This window comes from Bacillus rossius, chromosome 17 (assembly GCF_032445375.1).
Source record: "Bacillus rossius redtenbacheri isolate Brsri chromosome 17, Brsri_v3, whole genome shotgun sequence".
Classification (NCBI taxonomy): Eukaryota; Metazoa; Arthropoda; class Insecta; order Phasmatodea; family Bacillidae; genus Bacillus; species Bacillus rossius.
Genome location: NC_086344.1, coordinates 35,096,888 through 35,124,837, shown reverse-complemented (window position 1 = coordinate 35,124,837; position 27,950 = coordinate 35,096,888). Strand labels below are relative to the sequence as shown.

Genomic DNA, 27,950 nt, shown 5'->3' with positions numbered 1-27,950 from the left:
ACGGACCACGCACAGGTTCGGACTATTGTAGACGGGCTCTAAAACAGCAGGTACGAAGTGGTGATATCTTATCTTTATCTATAGCCGGTATACTCGCAACTGCAAACTTCGTAACTCAATTACAAAATGGAAGCTGATGCGATCGGATCACAGCCGGTTTTTTCACGACTGGGATTTGCTGAATCGTAATACGTTGGGTGCGTTAGAAATAACAATTATTGCAATCTCGAGAAGAGCCCTGCTGAGCAGAACAAGCGCCTTGAAACATTTAAGCCTCGTCCCAGAATCAATTAGCACTCCAAAACGGCATTTCCTTTTGCAGAAATCATCTCTTCGTTTCGCTTTTAGAGAGCATCACTCTTACTATCTCCTGCCTAGCTAATAATGTTCGCAGGCTTTCACGGCCATTGTCTGAAGTAGCTTGGCTTCTGGGTTGTAGCCGCGTCCTTGGCAAACTATTCACCGAAGTTTCGGTCGACATTGCAGTCGCCATCATCAGGGAGCAGTTATCAACAAACATATAAGGAAAATTACGAGTAAATCAAACGTGAAGGGCAAACGTGGATGCTGACCTGTGAGTCGTCACGACTGGGTGGCCTGTGATTCGACACTTCTACGAGTGAGGGTCTCTAATTGACCCTCAGTCCTCCTGATTAACAGTGGACTAATGTCAGAAGCAGCACTGAGGTATAATTATTTGAATTTTAACATAGCACTTAATGAACCCGCGAATTTTTCAGGTCTCCAAGTATCAAATATACGCGCCGAAGAGTGTTGATTCAAGGTCACAATGTAAGGCTAACTCAAACAATTTCAGATAAGCGCGTGCGCCAGTACTGCGTTGTTGTTTTTCTCGCTTGCAGGGCCACCTGTGTTGAAAGAATGGCTCTTTCCCCAATTAGTAGAGGGTGAACCTGTAAACTTCATTTGGCAACAGGATGGAGTCCCTCCACATTGGAATCTCTTCGCGCGAGAGTGGTTGAACGTCCAAGTCCCTGACCGTTGGGTTGGTCGTAATGGTCGAGACGACAGAGCTCTTTGTCGCTGGCCTCCAAGTTCACCTGGCTTTTATTTTCCTTTGGGACTTTATAAAAAACCGCCTATACGTTCCACCGCTACCTAATGATTTTTCAGATTTGAGACACAGAATTGAAGAGGCTATTGCTCCCATTACTGCGGACTAATTAACCACAGTGTGGGAAGAATTGTACTTTAGGTTGGATGTGTGCCGTACAACAAATGATGCACCTATTTAACGTTTGTTAAAAAAAAACTAGGTTAGTTTACCTTCAATTTGAAGTACGATTAGTTGTAAATAGTCATAATTAAACTGTCATAATATACCGTTTGAAAGCGGGACATTTTTTTATGAACATGTACCAACCTCGGGGATTAGTAAAAGTATTTACCAATTAATTTAATAGAAAACTTCAATAGAACATTAAGAAACAAGGTTAAGAAGAAGATTATTGTTTAGCGATGACGTCTAACACTCATAAATGTCTTCTTGCTGCCGGCACAAAGATATACTGTATATTTGGCAACAGCGCGCGAATAAACAAGGTTCAGATCTCACGGCAGTCGACGCGTGTTAGAAAGAGAGGGAAAGCGCCCATTTGCTTCCACTCTGCAATCTGGAGAGCGGGACTGCTCCATAGAGATCGGCGTTTATTTTTTCCTTCTTCCTCCGAGCAAAGCAGGAGCGCGGGGTGTAAAGGGAATTGGCAACCCTTGTGCCGTCTCGCTCCACGTGATATGCATATTGCTTCCTCTTCGCGCTGGGGAGTGAGTGACTCGCGACTTCAACCCCTGCCGAGTCGCTCTCTCAAACTCTCGACAAGGAAAAAGAAGTGATCAGCCAATCGGAAATGATTCCTTTACGAAACACGTTTTCAGTCGGGGCGCCGCCGTTTTGATGCTGTCGCCGAGTTGAGCAATTGAAAAAGGATTTTTTTTTCTTTTTCGTTTTTTTTTCTTCTTCCATCAAGCAGGCAGTTTGGAAGTGGAAACAAGTTCTGCATTGAGTGTACACGCATAAGGCATAGCTGTTTTATTTCAGAAGCAAGAGTGACTGAGTGATGAACTACAGACCTTATTCTATGGCGCTGGGCGGCTGTCGTCCCGTGATCACAAGCAATCACGCGAGCGACCACGTGACAGGCCACGTGACTCGGGAAAACAGTTCGGCCCCGCCTTCTGCTGTGTTTTTTTTTAAACAAGCCCCGGAAATGTTTATGTGCAGCGGCCCACTTGCCGATCCGAGCCACACACACTCAGCATTTCGACACAGCGTTTGGTGGAATAAGTAAATACAAAGTTTAACAGACTTTTTAATATGGCGCCACTGATTGCGCTAAAATTAATTTGGCACAATTTTTGTTTCCCACATGTGACCATTTATAATTTACTGTAAACATGTTCTGGAACGGCGGAGGGCTCAGGGAGAGAGAGGAAGAGGGGGATAGGGGGAGAGTGGTAAAGGAGGAGAAGGAGAAAGAGGGAGAGTGGTAGAGGGGGAGAAGGGGAAGGGGTGAGAGGGTGAGAGGGAGTGAGGGGGAAAGTGGGAGAGGGGGAGAGTGGGTGAACGGGAAAGGGGGAGAGGTGGTGAGGGGGTGAGTGGGATAGGGGGAGAGGGGAAAGGGGGAGAGGGGGTGAGTGGGATAGGTGGAGAGGGGAAAGGGGGAGAGGGGGAGAGGGGGAGAGGGGGAGAGGTGGAGAGGGGGAGAGGTTTTGAGGGGGGAGGGATAAGGGGGAAATTGGGTGAGGGCAGAGGGGGAGAGGGGGAGAGGTAGTGAGGGGGTGAAGGGGAAAGGGGAGAGGGTGAGAGGGAGAGGCAGGGTAGTCTGCGTCACACATCGGATACCTAAGGCAGATACTTCCGCAAAACAGTTTAAAGGGATCTGAAGATTTATTGTTTCAAAAAAGGTTGCAGCTATTCTTCACTGGAAAAGAATTTTTTTTTCAAATAAATCGTCTATGGGATCTTGGAAAAATTCACATGTTCAATGACTTCCAGAATAGACTCCATGATCCTCTGCTCTCCTGGGAAAACGTCTGTTCATTGGCTGCTGAATTAGGAGGCGTCTGAACTGGATAACTCGTAATTGGATTATTCTTTTATTGAGGGTCTCTGATTGGCCCACAGTCCTCCAAATCAACAGTGAACCAATATGACAGAGCACTACAAAGGTATAATTATTTGAATTATTCCATATCACGAAACGAATCTGCGAATTTTTTCTGTCTCTTATCATCTCTCTATTTAAACTGACGAGATTTATCTAATATTCAATTAAGGTTTCCTTTCTCTGGTCGCTTATGCATTCATATATATTTTTAATTTTAAGAGTAGTTCTAAATTTTATTTATTTTGAATTCTGGAATTTATTCATCGTACCAAAAATATTAATTGCATTTTTTTTAAACACAACATTTAAAATAATTGACCGAAAATTTTTGAGCTATTTTGTACGCATGTTAGAAGCTAGCCATTGTGACTCACATAAAAACAAGCTTTCGCGAGTGTTAAGGATATTTTTTGCTAAAGCATCGTGTATTTGTATAAATGAGTATAAAAAAGGAAACAAAAAAAATAAATGTCTAACCTATCGCTTCCCATTACATTGATACAACCCTAGCTAGAAGGGCACCTTTGAAAAGGTCAGACTCCAACTATTGAAGACTCACACTAATTGAAACATCAGTAATTCATGAGTGCAATCTTACAACCGTAAAGAAAATTTCTCCGATTGTGTGCGTTTTTTTTTCTTTTTTAGATCTCGGAGTTGTATCGATTGCCATTGTTTTGGACTGCAACGTTGTTATTCTCTTTCCTGGCCTCCTCGCTTCTTTGATTCTCGCTGCTTTGTTTTTCGTGTTATTTGTGTAGGCTCATCAATATTTTACGTGACGCAGCATGTTCACGGGCCAGCGATGAATGCGTAGACTAATAATGGAGGCAGAATCTCGTACAAGCTGATAAATAATTAACAGGTTGTTCGCTAAGGCCGTAATTGGGTAACACGGGAAGAAAATAGAATCAACAGTACCAAAGATTTTTAACTTTGCTTTTGTTTTTATGTGTAATATCTTAGCTCTGGGTATACGGTATTTGGCTGGAGTAATTTCGTGAATGTAACGGAAGTTGCAGGAGAACGGAAAAGTGTAACCATGGTGCTGCCATCTGTGACGAAAACAATTTTTTTTATGCGTTACACTGTGAAATTTGTTAACATTCCTAAACCTTTAATGGGATATATTAACATAAGCTTCGGGTAAAAATATTGCCCATAAATCTATGGTTGATCTCCTGCAACTAATTTTAATGAGAACTTTAAATGAAGAGGATATGAGCCATAATTATATGGTAAATTTATCATACAAAGTATGAGTTATAACCAGAGAAAAAAAATTATGTGTTTTTTATTTTAAGCTTTAATTTGTTTTTAATTAAATTTATTTGTCTATTGGTTTATTTTTATTAATTATGTTTATTTACCTAGATAGGGCAACTTGTAATATTCAAAATAAAAAATTAAATATTGAATTTTTTTTCTAAAAAAATATTTTGATAGCGATTCAAGTCACATTTTATACTTGGATCGAAAAACTAACTGGAAAAAATATTTTATTTCTAATACATATTAGAAACTGTAAAAATGAAATATGAAAAAAAAGATTCGTTATCAGTAAAGGAACATGATCATTTTTTAGGATTCACTTTGTCGGATTATTTTATTACTAACTAGGCTACGTACTAAAATAGCAACATTTATTAAATTTTGGATGTTAAAGGAAAAAATATAGCAATTTGGCAAATTTTTGTTTTAATTTTTTCCGTTTCACGAATCGAAGAACATATATGTGTCAAACAGATACAAAAAAAATCTTGGATTCAATTTTTGATGTGCTAAAATTTTAGTACGAGTAATTATACCTTTAAACTGCTTTTTCTATTGGTTCACTGTTAATCTGGAGGACATTGGGCCAATTAGAGACCCTCACTCATAGAAGTGTCGAATCACAGGCCACCCAGTCGAGACGACTCACAAGTCAGCAGCCAATGAACAGGTGACGTTTGCACCGAGTTTGCAGAAGATTGTAGAGTCTATCCTGGAGGTCATTGAACTCGCAAATTTTCCACACCCTATAACACATTACGTCGTCATTCGGTTCTATTGCAACTAACCATGGAAACCTTTTCCTTAGTCATAACACCTGGAAATTTCACTGATTCATTTTATGTCAGTCTAAAATTTACAGTTCTATGTAAACTCTACCCACATATGCTTTTATATTTACTGATTTTTATGAAATGATAATTGTATCTATTCAGGCGGTTTTTGCTTGCTCTGCTGTGTGATTTTTTGTGGTTGCACTTCCATACAAACACCCCCCCCCCCCCCTAACCCCTTGCGGGCGAAGTTTCTCCAATAAAATCAAGCACAGCTCTGGAATATGCACGGTAGTTTTATTATCGGTTGTATTTTATTTCAATTTAAATTTACCCATCTCGTCTGTCAAGCTATGCAATTCCATTTATGAATACTACTGAACTCACTGCTCTGTTTTTTTCCCCTCGGGAAACGCAATGCATAAATGTGGGCGCGCCACTGGTACCTCGAATGAACGAAAATAATTTTCAAGCCGAACAAATCCGTTCCGTTATATAATATAACTATGCGTGCAAGAAACCTTCGAGTAAGGGAACGGCTTCAGTGCTTTAGTATTTCACGCACTGTAAAATACATTTTTTGCAGTTTTTACAAGTTACCAACAATAACACTTGTAAAACTGCAGGGCAGAACTTTGTAAATTGGCTTTGGCAAATGAATTTTTTAAGGACTTGCCTTGAAAAAAAGCACAATATACATTTTTTTACAGCCAAATGTGAAAATGTAAATAGGCACGTAGGGGGACGCACCACAACGCCGAAATGCCAAATTGACCACAACGCCGACAGCTAGAAAACTGCTGTGTACCACAACGCCGAATTACCACAACGCCGAAATACACTAACGCCGAAAAATGTAATTGCAGGACTGCCACAAAGGTTAGGTTAGGTTAGACTAGGTTAGGTTAGGCTAGGTTAGGTTAGGCTAGGATAGGATAGGTTAAGTTAGGTTATATTACGCTAGGTTAGATTAGGTTAGGCAAGGTTTAGGTTTGATTGTGGTATTTCGGCGTTAAGGTACAATTAAGAAACACACACAAATTCATTCAGTTGTTATTTTCGGCGTCGTGGTACACAGCAGTTTTCTAGCTGTCGGCGTTGTGGTCAATTTTGACATTCGGCGTTGTGGTATTTCGGCGTTGTGGTATTTCGTCGTTGTGGTAACGACCCGACACGTAGTTTCCCCGCCCGGGGAAGGGTCGGCATGGATGGAGCGTGGCTGTCACTCGCAGGAGCCGGCTGTAGCTACTACCCGAGGGACAGACATGTCGTTCCAGCCAGCATGGAGGATACATGAGGTGAGATGAGATGAGGCGTAGAAGCAGCGACGGAATGAAATGATGATGGGGGGAAACGGGAGAACCCTGAGAAAACCCACAGGCCACGGTGACGTCAGCCACGTTTTCCCCCCACTTGCGAAAATTCGGGGTTTGACCCCGCCGGGAATCGAACCCCGAATGCCTTGGATTGGGTGGAGGGGGGGGGGCTAGAGTTCTAACCACTCGCTACATTTATCTAACTATTCAAATGACAGTATTCACTCACCGAGCCCAACGTTCATTTCACGACAAATGTTTTTAACCAGTGAAACATTTTTAACAAGTTCCCTGGAGTTAAAATAATTACACGAAAATCACTGCCTCTTATCTAGAGACCTGCGATATTCGCGGATTCATTAGGTGATAGGCTAGAATTCAAACACATATACCTCTTAGATAATTTTGCTATTGGCTTACTGGTTCATATGGACGAATCTCAACCAGTTATAAACCCTCAACCAAAGAAGGATCGAATCACAGACAAACCAGCTGAGAGGACTTACAAGTCGGCAGCCAACGAACTTGCGTTATTTGCCCGAGTGTACAGGGGTATGTGCAGTCTATCCTGAAGGCCATCGAAACCGCGAATTTTGTAGGTCTCTACTCATAACAATATGCCGCGTGGCGTATCCTCGAATTGACTGTAGTTGATTAAGTCTTAACAATTTTACCCCGTGTGATGTATTGTGACCACAACCAACAAAACTGCACATATTTGTATTATACATACGGACGGTAAGTTCATTTAAAAAAAAAAGGGAAGAAATGGTTTATAATTTGTCTGTAGCATTGCCACCCAACGTTAAGTGGGCTTGAAATGCGAAAACGTCCGAGATAGTTTTCCGCAAACCTTAACACTACACGAAGGATGAAACCACAAAAAGGAAGACGCGGAAATTGGAGGACAAAGAGAAGATTAAAAATTAAGAGGACTGAGAAACTAGCAGACCATGAAACCGAAAATAAAAGGGGCTGAGTAAGGGAATGAGGGAACGTGAAAGGAAAAAAAAAGAAGGAAGGAATAAAAGTAAAGGAGGAAAAATAAACTCCATCTCCGCTACAGTTAGGGAATTTCCTCTGTCGTGAGAAAAAAAAATACTGCTGAAATGTCTTTTCCTTATGTTCTCGAAAAGTTTGCTTCAAAGCATTTAAAATAAAATAAAATATGTTATCTTGGTCGCGGTAAATTAAGCACAAAATATTATTTTTATTTTCATGCCTTGACATTCGTTAAAAAATGGTTGCATTCGTCCATTTTGAAAATGTTTCATGTAATAAGTTGTTATTTTAAAGTAATACAAAAAAATTAGAAAAAATAATTACGATGTGTAGGTCACATATTAAAGTTAAAAAAAAAAAAAAAACCTTCGTTCAAGAAAAAAAGGATAAAGTTGATGATACTTAGATATTTAGCATACCTACATGAAAAAATTTAACATATAGGTACGATTGCAAAGATTAACTTACGTAAAAAATACACAGGATTTCACCAAAAGACACGTAAGCACAATAATTAAATAATTAAAGTCAGAATTTGGCATGCTAAAACAATACAGAAAAAGGCTAAAATCCAATCCAAAATTATAGCGTTTATATTCAAGAGCTTCGTTTATATCTAATAAAAATTTCAGGTTTTATAATTAATAGAATGTGTTATCATCCTTTTAATGAATGCTGTTTTTATATTATGTCACTTTCAAGTTGCACATTGTGCCCAGAATGTGAGTTTCAAATTAAAATTAAATTTGAGACATTTCTTTATTATGTTAAAATTCAAAGTTTTTATTATTAAGATTTAAAAATATTTTTCATCTTCACTTATGGTTGCTGCAAAATTTTCACCCTTGAAATGCTTGTAAGGAAAGCTAACACATGTGTTGGATTACTTCATCATTGAAGTTATGTAAGAATAGTAAATTACATTTATTAATAACAATATAAATCCCAAATAAAAGATTCCCATTTATTACTATGTACCTATGAGATTTAAAATGTAAGGTTTAGTAGAAACCTAGGACCCGAAAGAAAATTGATAGAGCCCAACCGTTAAACTTCATTTTAGGTACTCAAAAAAAGGTTTTGAGCCTTCACGAGAAAAATCCTTTGAAACCCAGTTGCCAACAGAGCTCTGTACCGTTTAATTTGGTGTGAAAAGCTACATTGCAGTTCTACAAAAGTTGTCGCTTGCCACTGAATATCCACGGATTTTTTTTCTTGTAAATGTACAATATTTTTTTTTTAGAGTAAGTGAAAATGAAATGTTCAAGTTGAAATTAAGGACTCATGGGAGATTCACACGGCTACAAATGGTTGTATAAGCTAATAAATAAAGTCGTGTCCAAATGTTTACAAATGATACTTAATACACTTGTGACAACTACTATCACGTTGTAAACTCTACCCAACAAAATTGTGCATCATATCACATGTAGGTATAAAATCTTTGTGAAACACTTATCTCCGATATAATTCTGATTCTTCAAAACTAACATTTTGATCTCGAGAGTTACATAATTTAATATGCAATGTTCAAATACATACACGCAGGGCCGCAACTAGGGGGGGGGGGGGGGGGGGGGGGGGGGCAAGCGGGGCATACGCCCCGGGCGCAAAGCTGTGGGGGCGCCGAAATCGCTTGCATTGTAATTCCTACTACAACTGGAAACTGGTAAAAAGTTTTTTAACTTGCATGCCAGGAATGTCTAATCTGATTTACAATATAACGTCTCAACATATATTTAATGAACAAGTCTAGTGTTTATACGGATTACTTTATGGACATAGTGGGTTCATGCATGGAAGGTACAGTAGCACAGAAACTGTTACTTGTAGGTATGGAAAATGCTTAGATAGCACCATTTTCCGTGGGAGGGCCCCCGGACCCCCCCCCCCCCCGCTTTATTGGTGAGGTATGTGCAAAAAAAGAGGGGGGTGGGGCGCATGAAACCATTCATGCCCCGGGTGCCAGAGACTCTAGTTGTGGCCCTGCATACACGTAGAAAAACGAAAAATAAAAAAAAATAAAAATTGAAGATTTTGTGCCGTAATCCAGAGGTGCCCCCCCCCCCCCAAACACTATGACTCACCCCCCCCCCTAACATAATGATGCGCCCCCCCCCCCCCGAAATTTTTTATGCCATTTTCTCAATGATTTACTCAATTATTTTATAATATTATACTTTTTTAGTATTATATTTTATCACATTTTGCATTAATTAAAACTGATTTTCTAATAATAATTTTGGTCATATCAGGTAATATTTCCATCCTGAACCGACAGATGCCAAACTGCTTTTGTTGAGGAGAGGAAAGTGCGGGGTTGTCAATTTGATTTACAAGATCACTTTCAATTATCAAAGCACCAGAAACGTATTTTCACATTATAAGCTATAATTATGTAAATAATATATACATCTTTCTCGTCTTTTAACCACCCCCCCCCCCTGAAATTTTAATGACGCAGTCTGCGTCGTTAACCCCCCTTGTGGGCACCCCTGCGTAATCTTAGTTACAACCCGAGTGATACGGGCGCATATTGTGCAACACTTCTATGCATTTTATAGGCCATTACCTCTTCCAAACAAAATCTCTCACTCACATGTAGAAGTAATTTCCTTGTTTACCCTAGATACATACTTATAGATTTCCACCTGTTTCAATTCAACACCATATAATTAAATTAAGTAAGAAAGTTAAGAAATTTATTCACACCTAAAATATCCATAAAATGACGCCTAGCATGCGAGGCTACCTTTAATACAACGTGAATCATTACAAATGTTCCAGCAACATCGACTTTTTCACGTGACACGTAAAAAACAAAAACTAGAGACTGTCAAAAATAAAAAAAGGAAGAAAAATAACTCACTTATTCTGGAAATAATCAGGAAAATAATTGATTACATTTCCTTAATACATATTTGTCACTCGTTATTTCCATCACGCAATTCTTATTGGCGCTGAATTTCATTAAACATTTCATCACTTCCTCTAGCTGTTAAGTCCTAATTCTGTTGTCATCTTTTGATTTGGAAGTCTTTATGTTTGCGAGATGGCTTGCTGACTTCGAGTATCGTACGCACACATGCGTGCGGTGTAGCGTGATTAATCGTTTATGAAACACGGATCTCGCTCGGGGGTCAACCCACCACGTAGTTCGCGCGGCCGTCCAGAGAGAGCGCGCGCGTAGCGTGCGCCAGCAATCGATCCATCGTTCTCCTCCCCTCCTTCCATCCTCTACCCCTCCCATCAAACGAACCCTTCGCGCGGCAACGCCGCTGGCCTCCGGCACTTTGTCGTGCGACAAGCACGCTTCCCTCGCTTCCCCCCCCCCCTTCGCCCCTTCCAACAACATACTCTTCCTCTTCGCCGCTCATTGGCCGTTGCCATGTGACGTCACACGCGCGCCAGCCGGCGCTCAAAGGTTTTCACGCTCGCTCGGGTTCAACGGGCTAATCTCCCCTCACTGCGCTTGAACACATCAATATTTTTATTTTGCCACGAACTAACTCTATCTTAGAGTTATTCATCCTAATTAATCTGCATGGCTAGGCATAATAAACACATTTCACAATACCACAAACCTGGCTAAAAATAATAATAATAATTAAAAAAGATGCGTGTACTTAGGTACGCGCGTGAAAAGTTATACTTCTTTGGCATCATTAAAAAATAGTTTTTAATTGCATGCAAATAATTCTCCATGGTAGCGTTATTCTCCATGGTAGCGTTAAACGTTTAACGCAACCTTGTTGGAAGTCGCATTAGAAGTATAACTTCAATAATATAAAAACTTTAGCATGTATCTGCCCGCAGCACTGGCAAGTATTACATGATTATTGTAATTAAGATCATTTAGACGTCCAGTTTCTGAAATAAAGGAGTGTCATTTATTTACTACGGAAACAAAAATAAAACTCAACGAAACGTCATAAGTATCGTGTCTATCAGCCTACAATAGCCGGTTGGCTGTTGTTTGCGTAGGTACTTATATGGATATGGCATTAAAAAAATCCAGTTTGGTTTAAATCAGTTCAGCTTATTAGACGTGAAATAAAAAAAAAATATCCGCAGAAAGATTCAAGTATCCAAACATATACATAAATTTAAATCATGATACTTTTGATACATAAAAGTTTTTTTTGTCGTGCGTAATTTTTAAATTATACAATAGATGTATCAACTTAAAGTGTATAATTGTGTTAATTATTTTGTAGAGTCTAGTATTTGGCGTAAACTAAGAGGGAAATATAGAAACAACAACAAAAAAAACGCCTGATTGGTTTCAAGTATTTTTTATGTCATAACAGTATTTATCGTATATTGTTGAAAATTAGTCTTAAGGCATAAATCATATACATTTAGGTATTTTCAAAACCCTTGTAATAGTGCCTACGAACGTAAACGCTACTCACTTCAAAGGTGTAGACTATTTGAAGCGACTAGTAGCTATTAACTTCAAGCATTCCATTATATTATATAACGTGCGTAACAAAGCAAAATAGTAAAGAAAAAAACAATAAAAAGTAAAAAAAAATTAACGGCCTTAAAACTGCTGAAACCAAGATGGCGTATTTCTGTTGCTATCTCTCTTTCATTGTACGTAATATATTATTGCTGGTGGCAGTGCCTGGAAGTTGGCTGCACTGCGTGGCGAAAGGAAATCAGGGTGTCCACAGTTAGTACTTTCGTACTAGATCTAGTTAGTACTTTTATAAGTTTTTTAGTGGTCTAGTACATTTACGCTCAGATCTAGTACTTTTTTCTTTAATATTATATTATTACAGTAACTCCAATAGGTTTTATTATTAAGCATAATTATTTTAAAAAATTACGAACGTGTGTGTGTGTGTGGTGTGATATTTAAGTTAGAGCATTGCAATGTCATAATAACTTCCTAAATTGTTAAAAACCATAACAAATTATAATTTAGTACTTTTTTTTTCAAATCTAGTACTTTTTTCTCGCCTAAGTTGGTACGAAATATTTTTTCCTTGTGCACACCCTGGAGGAAATAGATCGCTATTCCACAGAGGAGGGAGGGCTGCGAACGACGCAACAGGTGCGGCAGTGCACGAATATCGACGTCGACAACTGTAGGAATCTACGTTCCGTTCTCTGTACAGCCAGAATATCGAAATACTACGTATATCTTCTGTACAGCGAGCTGAGGCTAATATGATAACAATCCACGACCACGTGTGTGTGTGTGTGTGTGTGTGTGTGTATCTGTGCTTGTTGCGTAAAATGGGTTAAGTCCAAAATCATAGTTTTAAGAAAATCGCGATAGAAAATTATCATGTTTCTTAAAGTCAGTTTTTTTTTTAGCTTTATTAACTGCTTATAGAACTTTGGAAACTCATTAATTGTTTTTTATATAATGTCTCTAATCTCCCTTATCAATTTTAAAAGTAAATAATTCAATATCACTATGAATTAACCATTTGTGACTTAACCCCCTTTACGCAACAAGCACAGATTTATAATCTACGTTCAGTTCTTTGTAGAGCCAGAATATAGAAATATGTATATCTGTACAGCGAGCTGAGACTAATATGATAATCCACGACCACGTGTGTGTGTCTATATATACACACACACACCTTCCAAAAAGTAGCTGAAGAACTAAATTAATTAAAAATATATTTTGTTATTGTTGTGTATAATTAAAATTAAAAAGTATACTAATGTAAAAAAAAACCTTAATCACGGGTATTCTTTTTCCCTCGACAAACCAGTCGAAGAACTAAATTGATAAATAATATTGTTATTGTTGTATTTAATACAAACTGAAATAATAAGGGGAAAAAAGTAAATTATTTCGCTTCTACCATTCCGTGGTTCTGCTCATATTTTTAAAATAAATTCATAATATTATCATAGTTAATTTTTTACAAAATATTTTATCAATTAATTATGTTTCTATTTTACTGCTTTTAGAAACTTCATGGTAAAATTACATTTTAATACCAGCATGTGTGGTTTACCGTTGTGAATTACTGCTCGTATGTGGCCTTTATTGTGCAATTATTCATTTTTAGTTTGGTTCAACTCAAAATCCTTAAAAACAAAAAAAAATCAGGTTTCACCACATTTTAGTATACGCGCTCATAAATTATGCAATACGCAAAAACAAAGCAACAATAGGTCAACTTTCTACTTCCTGTGTTTCAGTTTGCGTTTCCGCCTCCTGTATTTGAAGTGAATTGTTTCGGAAACTTTTCAAAGATGCAGACGTTAGGTACATAGAAGGCTAAAATTTTATTTTCATTATACGCATCACGTTTTCAATTATTAAAATATAATAAAAAGAACGTGAAAGTAAATTACACTTTAAGAAATTATAAGATTATTGAGAATTTCACGGTTGTTCATGATGGATATGAATTATCAAAAGAAGCCCGCAGAAAAATTTTTAAGTTTAAAATTGTAGTGTTCGAAGTTTTGCGAATTTGCGTTCCTCCGCTGTTGCGTTTATTGCGTAGCTTACAAACCACGTGTTGTCAAATATGAACCTCAGAGCCAAACGAGTCCAAAACCAAAATTGGTGATTTTGTTTTCATTTTGTTGGATGTTATGTCTTAAAGATTCGTTTCCTGCAGAACCATAACATTGTAACTTAACGAAAACAAAATTTCTGTATCATTAGTGAGAGTTATAAGCGCACAAGTTCCAAAGCTTTAGTTAGCAAAGCACACATAAGCCCAGTTACAATTTTATGTAAAGAGAGACCCGAAAATTTTGCGGATTCATTCGATGTCAGTCTAAACTTCACATTATTTCCTATTGGCTGATTACTTACAATAGAACCGCCCCTTCTTTTGAATTGGTCAATGTGATTCGGTCACTCTAACTGCTGGCTGATAATTGAATGAACCATGCATGGTCTTAGAGATCGACTCACCAATGCAATAGAGAGGTGTGCATGTTTGCAGTTTACCTTGTGACCAAAAATAATCCGAAAAATTTCAGTGTCCCTATTATTTTTGAAAGAAAAAAAAGTCTTCCATGTGGCAAAAATTAATCACGAGTTCTTTCGTACCTAACTCACGTACGTGGAAGTTGATTGGGAAAACTCAGTATCTTTGGAAGGGCGATTTATTTATTTTTTTAACTTCCCTGTACAATAGCCCAAAGAAGTGACTTACGCTAGTCTGGTTCTGAGGTACAAAAAAAAAAAGAAAAAAGAACGCGTTCTTTGACTCAGAATCCACCTTATGGGCCAGCATACCTGATCATTATTTCTCCTCCCGTATAAAAGTCTTTGAAACGGCTGATCGTCAGTCTTCAAACGGCACGCCCCGCCTTTCTTTTATCTCGTCTACGGTTGATCAAGAACTCTCTTTGAAAGACTTGCTTGATGTAGATTTCCCGCCACATGCTAAAAATAACGGCGCACTATGGCCTGATTAGCACTCAGTAGTGGTTTGCTGTAACTGTGCAGCAGTTACAAACACAGCTGACAATATTTTTGATGTGACAACGTTTAATAAATCGATGAACGCCGGCTCCACGCACGAAAAAGTGTCCCGTTACGCACATTGTTCCGTTACGCACATTGTTCCGTTACGCACATTGTTCCGTTACGCACATTGTTCCGTTACGCTCGTTGTACGCTTGCGCCGCATCTATCTCTCTTCCACTCGATTGGCCTATGCGTCCGAGGAGAAGAAAGACAGCGGCAGCACACAACTTACATCTACACGTGAACTGTTTCGTCGACTGTTTATAAAGTGAAGTGAAAAGTTAATGTGGTTTGCATTGCTTATTACAACAACAATTTCGGCAATAAAGGTTAATAATTATTCTTGCATTTTAAAAATCTGATTACTAGTATAGTTTCAAGTATTTATTATTTTATTATTAAAATAAAAATGATTCAATTTTATTCGTAAAAGTATGCAATCATTTCATCAATGTTTTGTTATGACGTTGTCACGTTAAACAATCGTCCGTAAAACGACTTTACAGACAACCAATTTTTTTTTTCTCTCTCTCTCTCTCTTCTGTGCGTAGAATGTGGCAGAATGTTCCAGAACTAGCCCGGCGCCAAGCTACGTGGCACGAGCAGTGAATGAGTGGGGCGCAGGCTCACACACGTCCGAGCCAACAGCAGGCACTCCACGCGGCCGGACACGGCGGTCAGTAGCGGGGGAGTGAGTGGCTGATTAAGGCGTCTGGCGCCTTTTTACGTCCGAATGGCGAAGGTCACCCGCGCCAGAGCGCGGTCCGATATCTTTATTGTCGCGTTCCTTTAAAACCCCGCTTTTAGAACAGCGGGCGTTCCCCGAAATAAAGCGTATGAGTTTGTATGTTGAGTGGTTGAGTTGGAGGGGTGGTGGAGGGGAGGGGTAGAGAGGCGCATGGTCCTTCTCACGTGAGTGATGAATGTGTGCTGTGAGCTGGATGGCAGCGGTACTTTTGGACACAGAATATAAATTCACGTGAAACTACAGACATTTATAATTTTTTTTTTGACGTGACAACGTCCAATAAATCGATGAACGCCGGCTGCACGCAAGAAAAAAATGTCCCGTTACGCACGTTGTCCCGTTACGCTCATTGTACGCTTGCGCCGCACCTATCTCTCTTCCACTCGATTGGAACAACCATCGATTTGACTTTTTCGAGGCACATTAAACTTCTTGAAACACTCCCATTCGTTTCCTACTTTTCCTATCATCGTCCTATCCCTAACAGAATAACACAGATTGGAAGAAGATAAATAGCAAACATGTATAAAAGTTATAGTTAAAATAATCTCTTCGTTAAAGTAATAAACATATTTGAATTAATGAGTGCAAATAAAAGTAAATTTATCAATTAAATTGTAGATTTCATTTCACTCCTTCTTTGTATCCATACAAAATAGTGATAGTTCAATAAAAATGATTCAAATTTATTCATAAAAGTATGCAATCATTTCATCAATGTTTTGTTATGACGTTGTCACGTTAAACTATCGTCCGTAAACCGACTTTGCAGACAACCAATTTTTTTAAATCATATTCAAAATTAGCACAAATACCAGATATAAATATAGTAATTAATGAAATAAATATTAATGTTAATGATAATTATCTGTCAATAATGTCACTGACGGCGCGCGAAACTGGCTGTATCCCTCCGCCCGGCAACGCCCCTCTAAGTTCGTGTACGGCTCCGGCCAATCTCTCAGCACAGCATCCTCTAGTCACAGGCTGGCGTCAACTTTTTTTTTGCTCTTCCCTGGCGATCACGTGCCAAAACATTAAGGGTTGGCGGAAATTCTTATTATCTCATACGCGGCTCCGGTATTTTTTGGCAGCGTGTCAAACTAACCTCCGGTAATCACCCCCCCCCCTTTTTTTCCTTCTCACCCATCTTTTTTCGCAGCTTTAAGAGGGGATGATATCAAAAATCATTTTGCTTCCATAATTTCGTGATTTTGCTCATTTTAAACAAATTAAAAAAAAATAACCATCGTTAATTTTTTTTAAAATGTTTAACAAATGTAATACGTATTTATTTAATGGCTTCTAGAAAATCAATAATTTAATTTTTTGTTAACCCTATAATGAACTTGGATCATGTAATCTTATTAGAAATTAACTTAAATCGGTTGCGTGTAGGCTTTGACATGTGCCAATTTTTTTTTGTTTATCGTTCATAAATCAATAAAAAATTTAGTTTTCCCAAATGTAGTACAAACTGTTTTGTGAAATTCATATTTGTTTTGTCATGAATGATATACAAAAAAAAATTCAATGATACATGTTTGAGGTTACACATAAACGATCAATTTAAAACAATATACATGCTAGGGTTGACATAAAAATTGACCTTAAGCTTTCTAAAATTATATAAAAAATTTGAATTTATAAAACATTTTACAATAATCTAACGATTGTTTTATGATGAATTTATTAACAAAATTGAGAAGAAAAAAACCCAGAAATCATGGAAGTGAAATAATTTAGGGTACCAACCTCTTAAGGCCACAACGCTTCTTTCTCACTAATGCTGTATCTGCGCGTGGAAATGATTAGTGAAGGTCTTCCTTCAGTCGCTCTGATTTGGCTGCGACCTGTCGTGATTGTCGTGAAGGTCTCTGATTGGACCAGGCGCCTCCAGGTACACAGTGAACTATTGTCGATAGAAGCACAAGCACACGAAAATGTGCCTTGCTTTAACAAGTGTTTAATTTTAACTTTGAAATCAAGGAAAGTTTAAAGACAGTCACATATATTCGTTAATAAGACAACTGATATATAGGAGCTTATTTTAAATTTAGAATATCACGAAATGAATGCGTGATTTTTTTTTTTCGGTATTTACAAGTAAGCCTTCAGATATCGGGGCAACAAAATTTCCATTTAAGAGCCATACAAGCTCCCATTGTCACATATGCTTTCAGTGGCTTATTCAAGAGCGATACAAGCTCTCATAGACACACTCAGAAGCCATACAAGTTCTCATTGACCCATCAAAGAGCAACGCAAGCTCTCATTTGCCCCTTCAAGTGTCACGTGTGCTTTCATTGGCCCATCAAAGAGCGATACAATCTCTCGTTGGCTTATTTAAGAAGCCACAAGAGCTCTCTGATTGGCCAATTCAAGAGCAGTAAAAATCTCTTTGGCCCAAAAATTTTCCGCTGCACGTGCTTGCTTCGCGCGTGTTCTCTACGTCCGTACCTAGTCTATGGAAATGAGAACAGGTCGGGGAAATATCTCTCCCCTTTCGCCAACCCCCCCCCCCCCCTCCCGGGTCTCTAACTCCTCATCGCTGCAGGAGGACGTATCATGCGGTCGACTGCAACGCGCGGGAAACATTACGTGCGCCTGGTACATGATGCGCCTGTGGCGGATCGTCCGATAAACGAGAGAGAGAGAGAGAGAGAGAGAGAGAGAGAGAAACATCCTTCTCTTTCTCCGCCCCTTCTCCCCGCTACACAAAGGCGGCGGTGAGGGACCACATGACGCTCCAGCAGAGCGAGTGCGGAGGTACTGAATGTTTGATTGTGCTGCGCTGTAGCTACTTCAGGGTGGCAACATTCTGGAAAAGTCAGAGAAAATCAGAGGAAAATCCGGGGAAAGTCAGGGAAAATCAAGGGAAAGTCAAGGGAAATCAAGGGAAAGTCAGATAATCAAAGGAAAAGTCAGGGAAATCATTTTAAAGCAAGAATAAACCATGGGAAAGTCAGGGAAAACAAGGGAAAGTCAGGGAAAATGATTGTAAAGCAAGAGTAAATCATGGGAAAGTCAGGTAAATCAGGGGGAAAGTCAAGGAAAATAATAAACAAGTCAGAAAAGTTGGATTTTGTCAAGGAATGCACTCAAAAGTTCTTGGAAAAGGGTCGTACAGATACACCCATGCGAGTAGCTTGAGGGAAAATATCAAGCTCCAGTCTGTCATTATCTACTGCTGTGAGAAGCATTTTCTTTTCTTTCAGATGTGGTGTCTCGGTGCACCGTTGAAATAACGCATGTTAGGTTAAGTTTGAAATGAAGAAAGCGGAAAGAGAACCATGCCAGCTTGGGGGGATTCGAGAAGTGTATTCGAGGTACTTTCTGGAATTCGAATCCGAGTTTTGGATTCACGAAAATTGGGATTCAATCCATTATATAGGCATACGACGTAAGAAGAACAGATTTTAAAATGTCATCCACTTACCCCATCCGATAACTACGTACACTCTGAACTTGATACTCTCTGCGCTGAACGTCTCCACGACAAGCATGTACAGGTACAGTCCTGGAAAAAAAATAATAACACTGTTCGTTACAGTGTTAAAAATTATCTACTAATTAAATCTACTAGCATTAATGATTACAAATTTTTCCTATGATCTTCGTAAATTGTAAGGGTGTACTCTTAAATTCACGTGTGAGCTTACTTATGTTTAAGAAACCGGACAAAAAAAAATTCGCGGGTTTAATTTCGTGGCAAGCTAATATTTAAATAAGCATACTTTTGAGCTGATTCTGCCATTGGTTCACAGTTAACCAATCAAAAGCGGTATCGAATCACAAGTTACCCAGTACAGACGCCTCTCAAATCAGCGGGCAATGGATAACATCGAGAAAAACTTCAAAAAACTATTAAAACGCGGGTTTGTACTTGAATTCAAACACGGATTTTTTTATTAAATATAATGACCGCTTGTTTGAATTTACTAAACCGTTAATATACTATAAATATTATAAAGTTTCCCTTTGGTTTCGTGAACTTTGGTTCGTGTCATCCGCCACAGATGTCAGCACCGACGTTGTTACACATTTCCGTTCTTGGAATTCCGTTACAATTCACGAAATTTCTCCCACCAAATGTCGTCTACGGAGAGCTAAGATAAAAACCACGTTGGGTGAGGCCAAGGAGTGAAATCTTTCCTGTAGGCTCGTTAACCGCCAATAACTAACGTTATTGCACACGAGAGCGCTTGAAATTGCAACATGATTGGCTTGTTCGCTCCCTATTATCAAACACGAACTCCCTGGCACCGCCTGGTAATAGAGGCGATTCTGACCTCGAAACTAACTGGAATTGATTTGCTTCAGTCACAAAACTGCTTCCAAACAGTATGGCTTTCTGGAAGGTCTCGTATGCCCATGTTGATGGACATTTTTTTGACGTGAATACGTCTTTAAAATTGCTTCCATAGTGGGAGGCAATTAAAAAAAAATCGAATGATAACAAAATCGGGGGATAGAGTTTGGTGTTGCAGCTACATAGGTATATATTATCTACATCACAAAATTTAATCACACCACTGGATAGCTAAAGGATCAAAGAATTTGTTACGCCAAGTGCGGTAAAGGGGGGCCGCTATTTTGAGGTCATTTTGCTGCGTTACGAGATTTCCATCCAGTATAACTTTTGACTTGGAGAAGCTACGACGTTCGTTTGAGTTTCAATCGTCAGCTCTCGTCAAAATCTATCGATTGCATATACCTATAAAAATTAGGGTAAAATAGTTACAGTGAATATATATAGTGTCAAAATAAAAAAAATAGCGTATTTTATATTTTGTATAGAAAACATTACCTGTTAAGTACACGTATTCACGTAAAACACACGGCCATGTCCATGACACAACCTTATTTGTTTTGTTTAAAGAGGTTATTGTTATTGTGTGTTTATATGTTAATGTATGTTTTTTTTGTTTGATTTTTGTGTCATTCTGTAAATGGCCTCCAGTTGTTGGATGGCACACAAAATCAAACCAATTAATATATATATACATATACATCTTTATATGTCCCTCTATATCTCTATATCTCTTCTTTATATAACTATTTATATATTTCTATAAATGTCACTCTATAACAATGACAAATTATTAAAAATATGTGCTTTCACCTATCTATATTTTTATCCATCTTTTTACCGGTCACTGGTGTGACAAAGGTGTATAAAAACACGCGCGTATTGAACTGCAAATTTGTGTCAAAATTCCAAAGGAATCGGTGATGTTCGTTCGGAGATTTAAGATTTTGAACGAACGAAAATTGAAATTTTTATTTATATAGATTCTGTCCTGTCTCGTATCAACGCGGACTAGCACTATAGAGTTCCAATTATTCAACTCCATGCGTGGCTTTCGTTGTGAATGAAGTTTGTTCAATGATAAAAATTTTCTATTCCACGAGAAAAAAAAATCGAGGGGAAAAATAATGTTCATTTGGCATACATGTTGTTTATTGATTGTGACTCTAATGTCCCCCTCCCCCCCACAAATCCAAATAGAGCGATGCATAACTGCCCTTGAAACACCCGGAGGGGATAGTTAGCTTTTGCATGTATTAATTGGTACGGTTCCGTTGTTAATGAATTATTCACTCAACTCAACGTTATGAATCTATTAAATATTCGTTAGAAGAAACGGCATTTATGCTGTTGTTCCTACATGGGAGATAAGTTCGGGGTTGTATTGGTTTTATTATTAAAAATAAAATATTTTATTCGACTTAACCACATGTTCGCTTAGTAAATTAAATATCAGATGTTATTGTTTATTTATCGTTCATTCTAAAATTTGTTCTGAGCGAAAAAAAAATCACAAATACTTTGTTCACATCATATTAAAATATTGTCAGTTAAAAAAAAGGTATTCCTTGGTGAAGGCCCTGCATGTTAAATACATATTGCATACACAATTTGGAAGTGTCCCGTGAACAAAATTTATTTATAAGATTTTTTTCTGTAAACATTCGGTCGGCAGGTTACAGGATCAATGTTGCTCTAAGTTTAACTATGCAAAATGATAACTGTTTTATATCAAGTTTTAAATGTTTCGAAAAGGAAAATATTCTTATTCAAAAACAAATTTACAATTATTTTTAAGAAGTTTTACAATTTCTGTTTTTAACTTCGGGGAAAAAAATATATGAATCATCATTGCTTCGCAAGCAAGATATACTCAAATCATAAGGTAGTAAAATCACTGTCTGCAAAAAAATTTCGGATCGTTATGAGAATTTTCTTCTTCAACATCAAACAGAATGCTTTCATTCGGCTAAAGGAAGTTATAAATTCCAAGTGCAATCATCAGAAAATTTATTGTATTTCTCATGCTGATCTTGATCCTGCTGGCCACCATTTTGTTAAGAGCCAAACCATCATGACTGTAAACTCATGCCGTGACATGGTTGAGTAATGAAAAAGACACTTCGTTTGAAAAATTCGTTCATCACAGGAACGCTACCGAAAAAAATTGGGGGTAATCCAATTTTCTTGCATGCCACAACATTCATCACAATTCGTGGTTAATTAGTACTCATTTCCCATTTACTCGTGATCGTAAAAAGGCAATTCGGTAAATGAATTCCGAAAAAAGAGTAAAAACGAGTACATTTAGGGAACACGGAGAATAGAAAACCTATTTCGGGGTTAGTAAATTGCCTTTTTGATTCTAGTGACCAAAATAAACCCAACTTCCAAATAACTTCGATGTATAAAGATTAAAAAGCCAGCTCAGCTGTTTATATTCTTCTGACTCCCCAGCAAATTTTTATTTTAAATGTTAATGCGCTTACTACATCATATTTGTGTACCCCACCCCCATTTTTAACCCCCCCCCCCCCAACCATAAGACACTTTTTTTTAAACATTATAATGTATAATGCTTTTAACATTCTGTGTATGTGTTAATATAAAATATAATGACATATGCGACATTTTGGCCAATTTTTGACCTACAATTTTTCTGCCAGTTTAACAGTCTAGAGTTACGAAGAGTGCTGGTTAAAAGTTGTCCAGGTACTTTCGTAAATTAAGTTTTTTTTTATTCAAATTAAAAACCCTGAGTTTACTGACTTGGAGCACGAAATAACGTGGATTATCTTGGAGAACTTACTAAACCTTTTAAAAGGATTTTGGTACACAGTAAACACATTCCTCAAACTTCACATGCGTATGTCCATCCTGTTAGCAAAAAAAACACGCGTATTTTTCTACGAAGATCCAATTTCCTGGAACTACGAAAATTTCTTTCTTAGTTTAAGGAGACTTCCTTGTATCTAATGTAATTACGAAGAGTGATACAATCCAACTTATTGTTGTTCCTATACTAAATGACATTCTAGGATATAGTTAAGGGTCCAGAATTATGGTGCATACAACGATAAATGTTTCCGAAGAGTATTAGTTTATATTTGCTCTCCAAAATGGTACTAACCCAAAAATTTCATTAATTTTTGAACTAGGTGTTTGGTTGATTTATTTTAAATGTTCAAGACAGGAACTCAGTACTCACATTGTATTCCAGAAGTGTTTAGATGAAATGCATGTTTATTCTAAAAATATCCAGATTGGAGATAATGGACTTTCGATAAACATCCAGATAAGAGAGAGAAGTTACAAAAAAATTAGATAGGCCAGACATACTTATTTGGACAAACACACAAAAAGAAGAGATGGGCCTTCAGAGACCATTCAGAATGGAGCGAATTAACATTATACAGACATCAAGATAAGAGTGAATGGACCTTCGACGAACATCCAAATAATAATGAATGGACCTTCGACGAACATCCAGACAGGAGTGAATGGACCTTCGACGAACATACAAGTACGCGAGAACGTACGAAAGTCAGGGACGTACCTTCAACGAACATCCAGAAGTAGGTGGTCAGCAGGAAGAAGTGCAGCAGGATCGTCAGGACGACGCAGGACGACGAGTCCGAGGACGTTGACGTCTGCGAGCAAGGAAAAAAAAAGGACATAGTCCCCCATTGGTCCAGTCAGCCACTGAGCAGCGGTCAAGAAATTCGCCGCTTGTTCTCATACGTGTCTTGAAATCACACTGCTGGGTACTTTTAAAAACTCTTGTTTCACAGGGAATACCGAACTTTTATTAGTAGAGACCGGAAAAAAATTCGCGATTTCAATGACCTGTAGGATAGACTCCATGATCCTCTACTCATGCGGGAAAATGACATCTGCTCATTGGCTACTTACTCGTGAGTAGTATAGGAATGGGGCTACTGGGACACGGCTTCTGGCTGTGGATTGATGATTGTTTACATTGTGACGTCACGGCGGCCATCTTGGATAACCTTGACCTTGACCTTTGACCTTGACCTTGAATTTGATCCTCAAAAATCGCCAAAATCCGCCAAAATTGGGCAAAATTTGCCCAAAATTCCTCAAAAATCGCCAAAATTTCAATTTTTTTGAAAAAAATTTCCGCCAAAAAATCTCAAATAATTCCACAGTTCAAAAATTAGGATTTCGAAAATCCTCAAAAGTCGCTTTGCCCTAGAAATAACGAAAACTCCTAAAAGCGGCTTAAAACTCCTAAGAGCTAGCCGCTTATAAGCCGCCGACCTTGAAAATAAGGATGTCATGGCAGCCATATTGGATGATGATGTCACCGTTGCAATTTCCGTTACGCCCGCCAACTTTAACATTTTTATTTATTATCCGATTTTAATGAAATTTTTTTTAAAATTTATAAAAAAATTTAAAAAATATAAATTTAATAAAATATTTATAAAAAACATACTTTTTAGACACGGAGTTCGGAGTCCTCGGTTCGAACCCGACGAGTGCAAAAAAAATTAAAAATGGCTACCGATCCTTCCCTCTCAGTGGATGCAGGCAGACTGACCCCCACCACTTATGTCAAAGTATACATATCTTCACCTAGTATGACGTCATGTCCGCCATCTTGAAATTTGGACGCCATCTTGAAAATCTTTATTTATTATCCGATTTTAATGAAAAAAACTCCAAAATTCATCAAAAAATTAACGTATTTGAATTCTGTTTGATTATATCGATGTACGTCCTTGGTTCGATTCCCGGCGAGAGTAAACTGTTGATCCTTCCTCCATGAAAGCTACCTAGACTGATCTACCACCTCCAGTACCAAGGTATATATCATCAACTGGTATGACATCATGTCCGCCATCTTGTATTCATCCGCTGAAGACCGTCATCTTGTTTTCATCTGCTAGAGTGTGCCGATACCATGTAGTATAATTTTATGTTCACCATACCTTTGTCCTCAACTGTTGACATTGAACTTTGACCTTGACCATGAACTTTGACCTTGACCTTGAAATTTGACCTTGGACTTTGACCTTGACCTTGAACTTTGACCTTGACCTTGAAATTTGACCTTGACCTTAAAATTTGACCTTGACCTTGAAATTTGACCGTGACATTGAAATTTGACTTTGTCCTTGAAATTTGACTTTGTCCTTGTCGACCATCATGGATCCGACATTTTATGTTCAGTACATGCTACCAGGAGCTACCACCTGCCAGAGTACTCCATCTTGTGTGTGTACTTGTATTATGGAGTACATTTCCATCTGGTTAATTTTATTCTAACCCGCTACAGTGCAGTAATCATTTATTACCGAGGTGCCCCCGCCATCTTGAAATTCGACCGCCATCTTGAAATCATGTAATAATGTAGCTAGAAAAGCGGGAAAAAAATCCAAAATTCATTAAATAAATCACTCATTAACTTACATATTGATTCGATCCGCTCCCGTCCTCGGTTCGATACCCGATCGATGCAATAATGTTTAATTTTATGAAAAAATAATAATTTCAATATACCATGTTCATCATTCTTAAAGAGACTTTAAAACCTCTACTAACATCATCCTATCAGACATCAAGACCACCATATTGGAAATTCATAATTGTAATGTTAGAGATTCGTGAAAAAGTTCAAAATTCATTAAATAAATTTGTAATCTATATACTGATTGATTAAATCGACTAAGGTCCTTGGTTCGATCCCTGACCGATACAAATCAACTTTAATTTTAAAAAAGTACCAGAAAAGTGTAAGGTTCGAGAAATAAAACACCTCAAAGTCTTTTACAAACATAATATTTATTACACAATTTCTATCCTACTACAGAATCACTTGCGAAAGCCAGCAATCTTATAAACATTTAGCCCTGCATAGACGTGCATCGACTACTTCTTAGCTCCAAATGGCTCCAAATGCTTCAAAAGGCTCCAAATGCTCCAACAGCTCCAAAAAAAGGCTCCAAATGCTCCAATAACCACCAAATGCTTAACACAGCTCCAAATGGCTCAAAATGCTCCAAACGGCCTCCAAATGCTTGACAGCCTCCAAATGCTTGACAGCTCCAAATGGCTCCAAATGCTCCAAACGGCTCCAAATGCTCCAAACGGCTCCAAATGCTCCAAATGTCTCCAAATGCTCCAAACAGCTCCAAATGCTCCAAATGGCTCCAAATGCTCCAAATGTCTCCAAATGCTCCAAACGGCTCCAAATGCTCAAAATGCTCCAAACGGCTCCAAAAGGCTCCAAATGCTTCAAAAGGCTCCAATTGCTCCAAACGGCCTCCAAATGCTCCAAATGGCTCCAAATGCTCCATATGGCTCCAAATGCTCCAAATGGCTCCAACAGCTCCAAAAGGCTTCAAATGCTTCAAAAGGCTCCAATTGTTCCAAGAGCTCCATCTTCAATTGATTCCAACTGATTCCAATTACTTTTCTTATCGAACTTGGCATGGTTACTAACATGTCTTTATTAGTATACATTTTGACTGGCAGTGGTAACGTATTTTGCACCTTTAAGTTATAAGTTTTATTTAGAAATCAGATTTCGATAAATGGTAGATACCATTTGGAAAGAAAATATATTAATTTATCTTCAAGTTTATACACATTTAATTTAAGCCATTATTGTATGTAGCCAGCTTCCCTCAGTTCTTTGAGTATGAAGGATATTTCTTTAATGTTCGAATAGTTTCCTGCACAAAGCGATCCATGTAGTAGTCGTAGCCTGTCAACCAATATGTTAGGATCTTCCCATGAGATATAATCAAACTCTTCTGCTGCGTTCATCATCCTTGCATGTTTATAATAAATATTATTATCTCTGGTGTCTATCGTTTTAACACCAACCTCAAGGTCACTTTCGTCATCGTGACAGTGATTATCACAAGCTTGATCAGGATAATTTATTTTATTACGTCGTTTCCATCGTTTTGGTCTCAGACCGCCATCACAGTCTTCGATCTTGCCTGCTTTAGGTGCTTCAGTACAGTACTCAATCATGTCAGCCTTAGATGTGTCAGCACAGTCTTCGTTCACGCCAGCTTCTGATGTGTCACCACAGTCTTCAATCATGTCAGCACCACAAACTTGATCAGGATAATTTATTTTATTACGTCGTTTCCATCGTTTTGGTCTCAGACCGCCATCACAGTCTTCGATCTTGCCTGCTTTAGGTGCTTCAGTACAGTACTCAATCATGTCAGCCTCAGATGTGTCACCACAATCTTCAATCATGCACGCTTCAGATGATTCATCATAGTCTTCGACCTTGTAAGCTTCAGATGGTTCTCCATCTTTCTCATTTTCATGGAGACGACTAGATATTGGAGTAAATATATTTTCATTTCTAATGTGGTTACAACTTCCTTCGTTTGTTTTAGATTTTAAATTATTATCTTGATCTAGATCAGTAATTTTAGCATTAGCTTTTTCGCCTTCGTTCCTCTTCCGCGATGTTGTAGCCCAGTCTTCGTTATCTTTATTCATCTTAATTGTACAGGTCTTGTAATGTCTATCCAAGTAATATCTTCTACCAAAGGATTTCTGACACTGACTGCAATGAAATGGTTTTTGACAAGGACCCAAATTACACTCGCTTCTCTCATGTCGTTTAGCATTCTTTCTCAAGGTAAACACCTTGCTACAGTATCTACAGTGATGACGTTTCGATACAGCGTCAGATCCTAAATCGGAATTCATATTAGTTACCGAGACTAATGCCAGATGCAAACTAAGAGTTTTAAATTAGATATATTACTTAAATAGAATTTTTTAATTATTTCATCAGCGAGAATTAATTTATCTCATTCAAAGGTACTTTTTGCAAGTAGTTCTGCTTTTCAACAACAGATGTCGCCACATGTTACTTGCAGGTAAATAATATTTAGTTCTTTTATGCGGGATGCGGGATGCTCACTAACGATCGA

The 27,950-nt window shown here is 38.0% G+C and overlaps 1 protein-coding gene across 5 annotated transcripts in view; it reads right to left on the bottom strand.

The window, feature by feature from the left end:
* LOC134540906 (diuretic hormone receptor-like) overlaps nt 1-27,950 on the bottom strand; it is a 321,121-nt gene that overhangs the window by 52,167 nt on the left and 241,004 nt on the right. For all 5 annotated transcript variants that reach the window (XM_063383970.1, XM_063383971.1, XM_063383973.1 and 2 more), the window contains exons 6-7: nt 23,573-23,666; nt 19,144-19,224 (exon numbers count right to left, since the gene is read on the bottom strand). In XM_063383970.1, the coding sequence (XP_063240040.1) occupies nt 19,144-19,224; nt 23,573-23,666 (175 nt within the window). The remainder of the gene's footprint in view (nt 1-19,143; nt 19,225-23,572; nt 23,667-27,950) is intronic.